Raw genomic sequence first — 4,682 nt, forward strand, 5'->3', positions numbered from 1 at the left:
TTTAATTTTGTGGGACATGATTCAGCACCTGTTAAGAGCTTGATTTTGGTCAGAAAATGTATGTGAGCTGTAAACGACCTCTGTGTTTTCGTGCAGTGCATTGGTGTATTGGTGTACTATTGATGTGAGTAGGCTGTACTATAAAGAAAATTGGTTATTGACCTCACATGTTTCTATTTATATTTGGTATCACACTTTCAAGCAAGATACTGTTAATGTTCCCTTTCCATTCAGAATTTCAAATAAAATTGATGATTAAAAATCTCATAAAACTCCAAAGTGTTATCGTTGAAGTTCTATTACTAATTGTATCTCAGCAAACATTTAAACGTTAATGAATTAAGTTATGTTTCTTTTATTTTGTTCATATGAATTAAATTATGTTGAAATTAAATATAAATTTTGGAAAACAATTAAAGATTATTGATAGAGAATCCAAATCTATTATTTATGTGGATATAAAATGGTCCATGGATTTGTGGCGTGGGCAATGGTCATGCAAGTTGTCCATCCCCTCATCAACTTGTATGAAAGAAGTTTCTAAGTCTTCTTTGTGTCTTTTTGGTGTCTCCGAAGAAATTTCTTCTGATTTTAATGTGTTCCAACCTCCAACCATTAAATTTGGGTGACAAAAAAATTAACCAGTTTTCTTTTAATTTTGTGGGACATGATTCAGCACCTGTTAAGGGTTTGATTTTGGTCATAAAATTTATGTGAGCTGTAAACGACCTCTGTGTTTTCGTGCAGTGCATTGGTGTATTGGTGTACTATTGATGTGAGTAGGCTGTACTATAAAGAAAATTGGTTATTGACCTCACATGTTTCTATTTATATTTGGTATCACACTTTCAAGCAAGATACTGTTAATGTTCCCTTTCCATTCAGAATTTCAAATAAAATTGATGATTAAAAATCTCATAAAACTCCAAAGTGTTATCGTTGAAGTTCTATTACTAATTGTATCTCAGCAAACATTTAAACGTTAATGAATTAAGTTATGTTTCTTTTATTTTGATCATATGAATTAAATTATGTTGAAATTAATTATATTGATGTAACAAATATTGAGAATATTATTAAGAGATAAACTATGTTATAGCATGGAGCGTTTTTTATTTTTATATTCATATATATCCTTTTATACTTTTAATATATTATTAAAGACTTGGTTTTTTTGTTTTTCCAAGATGATATTTTGGCCCTCCAAATAAGGTTAGTACATCGTCTAATAGATTATTATTTTGATTTGGATAATTTATAGTTTTGTGATGAATACTAATCTACATTTTTACTACCATTAGGTTTTTAATTGAAGTATCTATCTTTTTGTGTTTATACTTTTAATTTTCAATATATAGCTTTGTGGAATTCTTGCGCCATATTTTATTTTTATTTTTTTCCAGTTTTCTTCTAATGAGTGGGGGCTTCAACATTTGTGTCACAATTCTGGGTGAATGGAATACCACATAGACTGTTTTAGACAAAGCAAGGAAGCATTTCAGCCTTGGAATTGAGTGCCTGATGGTACTCTTCCTCTCAACTTGTTGTAGGACAAGTCCAAATGGCTCAAAAAACTCAAATTTGATATACTTGGAAGGATTTTCTGGAAAAATCAATAGACTTTATTAATGCTCCTATTTTACCTGTTCCTTGAGGAATCTCTGCAGTCAAAAAGTTATTTAACAATTTCAATGATAGCAAATTTGAGAATCCAGTAAAAATATGAGAGGGATAATTCGTAATTTCCAACATTATATAAAAATGTGCAACACTAAAAAAAAAAAAAAAAAAAAAAAAAAGGTGATAGTGTTACATTGTATCAGCAAATTATGTTTGTTTAGGCCTTGAACCCCTATGGACTTTGTGGGTTTTAGCTCACTTCACATACAAAAGATTCTCATGCTTAGCTATGTGGCTCTTATGATTGAGAAGCAAGATCTCTCCACTCATTGTGCTTCAGCTTTGGTATGTTATTAGTTCTTTTCTCTTTTCTATGCAAGTGCTTTTATTTACTTTTATATATTTTATGCAACTCATTTCTCTAGAAATGAGCAAGTTATCATGTAACAGTTCAGACCATCTGCATATATGAATATTATCGGCTTTGGCACTAAGGAATCCTCTTACAACCCAGCTTTCACGGATTTAAAACGCGTCCACAAAAGAAAGGTATTTAGCCTTATAAGGCATGCTTCGTTCTTCTTTCCAACCGATGTGGAACTTCACATATCACCTATTAGGAGCAGAGAGAGAATCCAAGTTTGCAAAGTGCTCTCTCTTTTCCATTTGGCTTTTAATACTGGAATGAAAATACTAAGAGGGTTTAATCATCTGGAAAATTGCTTGAAGTATTCTTAAAATGGCAACCCTTTTTCCTAGAAGAATTAAAGCATTTCCTGTTGATGGGAAAATATCTTCTTTGGGTTCTCCAACATTATATGAAAATGTAAACACATATACAAAAATTTGCAACACTAAAAAAAAAAAAAAAAAGTGCTAATGTTACATTGTATTAGCAAATTATGTTTGTTTAGGCCTTGAACCCCTATGGACTTTGCAAGTGGGTTTTAGCTCACTTCACATACAAAAGATTCCCATGCTTAGCTATGCAGCTCTTATGACTAAGCAAGCAAGATCTCTCCACTCATTGTGCTTCAGCTTTGGTATGTTATTAGTTCTTTTCTCTTTCCTATGCAAGGGTTTTTTATTTGCTTTTATATATTTTATGCAACTCATTTCTCTATTTCTATTGGACATTCAACAAGCTATCACCTATTAGGAGCAGAGAGAGAATCCAAGTTTGCAAACATGACAACCGCTTACAAGCTTTATCTGTAGATGCTGTAATCGTAATGGTTAGTATGATTAGTCCTAGTTAACTTGCTAAATAATATCGATCAATCTCTTAACATGACTGCTTTTCAACAGATTCTGAATTCATTAAAAGAAAATGAGACAAGAAAGAAAGAAAGTACCAGCTAGACTCTCTTATCTCTCTTCCATAATCAATTAGGATATAAAGAAAGAAGTAATCTGTTGGGGCAGGTTTGCCCCGTGAGACTTCAATCTGTTCAGAAATTTGGAATACTCCTTAACACACAATTATATCTTTCCTAACATGTACCATTTACATATGTAGGATTGCATAGTGCATACCCATTGTCACTTGTAACTCAGTACATAGTAAATACCATACTTGCCATATTTTCAATTTACTGATTGTAATTATGAAGGAAACTTGTATTAATTTGGATGAATTTGTCTACCATAGGCTCCACTATGTAATGTCAAAGAAATGAAGATTGTGAAAAGAGGAGCCTTCCCACTCAATTTATTTCACCTGAATATCTATGGCATTTCTTATATACTGATTTTTGCATACTATATAAATTTTCCTTTTGTCTATGGTTGGAATGCTATGACAATATTACATTGTAATGTTTTATAAGGTGTCACCCTTCGTTTAGTCCTTATACCATTATGAACTTTGGAAGTGAGCCTTGTATGGTTGTTAAAAATTCACTTCACAAATGAAGGATTCTTGTGTGTGGATAATTTCTCAATTTATACTAAGCTTAAAGCATTATTGTTTGTCCATATTGCAGTTGAGTTATATGTCACTATCAATTATAATCACCACCTTCAAGAAGGAGAATGTTAAGAGACCCCTTGAGGGATTTGGAGTTCTTGTTCCTTCTAAAGAGCAGAATAATGGCTTAAAGACCCTTGGTAATGCTTGGCTATGGCCTTTATGATGGAAAAGCTTGTTTAATATGACGTATATACTCTACTCATTCTGCTGCACAGGTACTCTCTTTTCTTGCATGATGTTTCCGGATCGTGCACCTAATGACCTACACCTTTATACAACCTTTGTTGGGGAAAGTCGAAATAAGGAACTAGCTAATTCTTCAACTTATGGAAGCTCCAATGCTTTTTGCTTCGAGTAAGCTTTTATTAGTAGTTATTTTCTCTTTCCTATTAAAATTGTCAGGTTCTATATCTATATGTCTTATGCAACTCATTTCTTCACTTCTAATTGCTATTGATATAGTGACGAGTTGAAGCAAACTGTCATCTATGACCTTTGGCAGTTATTAGGAGCAGAGGGAGAACCCAAGTTTGTGAAGTACTTTCTCTTTCCGTTCTGGCTATTAATATTGGAAACAAAATACATTAGAAGCGATTTATCTAGAATGTTTGAAGTATATGAATGTAGTCATTTTTATTAGAAGAAAGCATTTCCTCTGTATGAGTATAATTATGATTCAGTGATAGCAGGAATCGAGAAAATGAAGAAAAACCTTCCTGGGTTCTTCTATGCAGGTATGTTCTTACCGACTTAACGTATGGGATATAATCTTATAGTGGCGATGAGCGGTAGTTTTCAAATCTTTAGATCTAAGGGTTGGTAGGTCATTTAATTAAGAATATAATAAAATTTCAAAGGACTTTGGCTAAAAGTATCCTGTTTGGCATGTCAACTGGTAACCATAGAAGTAACTAGTGCTCCTACTTATCTTGTATCATGTCTCGTAGCTACTCTCCTTTTATTCTTATTCTTATTATTATTATTCTAAAGAGAAAAAAGTATATTTATTCTGGTTGGTTTATTGGACTTGAGGAGGGATGTAGAATAGATGTACCAGCAAAATCTAAAATGTTCATCTTTCTAGAAGAGT

The 4,682-nt window shown here is 32.4% G+C and overlaps 1 protein-coding gene across 1 annotated transcript; it reads left to right on the forward strand.

Annotated features, from left to right (window-relative positions):
• Positions 1–1,792: 1,792 nt before the first annotated feature.
• On the forward strand, positions 1,793–4,400 carry LOC132799492 (protoporphyrinogen oxidase 2-like). Its single transcript, XM_060811489.1, has 4 exons — positions 1,793–2,855; positions 3,606–3,729; positions 3,808–3,946; positions 4,055–4,400. Exons 1-4 carry the CDS (start codon positions 2,853–2,855, stop codon positions 4,230–4,232), a joined length of 444 nt encoding a protein of 147 aa, XP_060667472.1. The 5' UTR covers positions 1,793–2,852; the 3' UTR covers positions 4,233–4,400.
• The last annotated feature ends 282 nt before the right edge of the window (positions 4,401–4,682 follow it).

Source organism: Ziziphus jujuba, chromosome 9, assembly GCF_031755915.1.
Source record: "Ziziphus jujuba cultivar Dongzao chromosome 9, ASM3175591v1".
NCBI lineage: Eukaryota > Viridiplantae > Streptophyta > Magnoliopsida > Rosales > Rhamnaceae > Ziziphus > Ziziphus jujuba.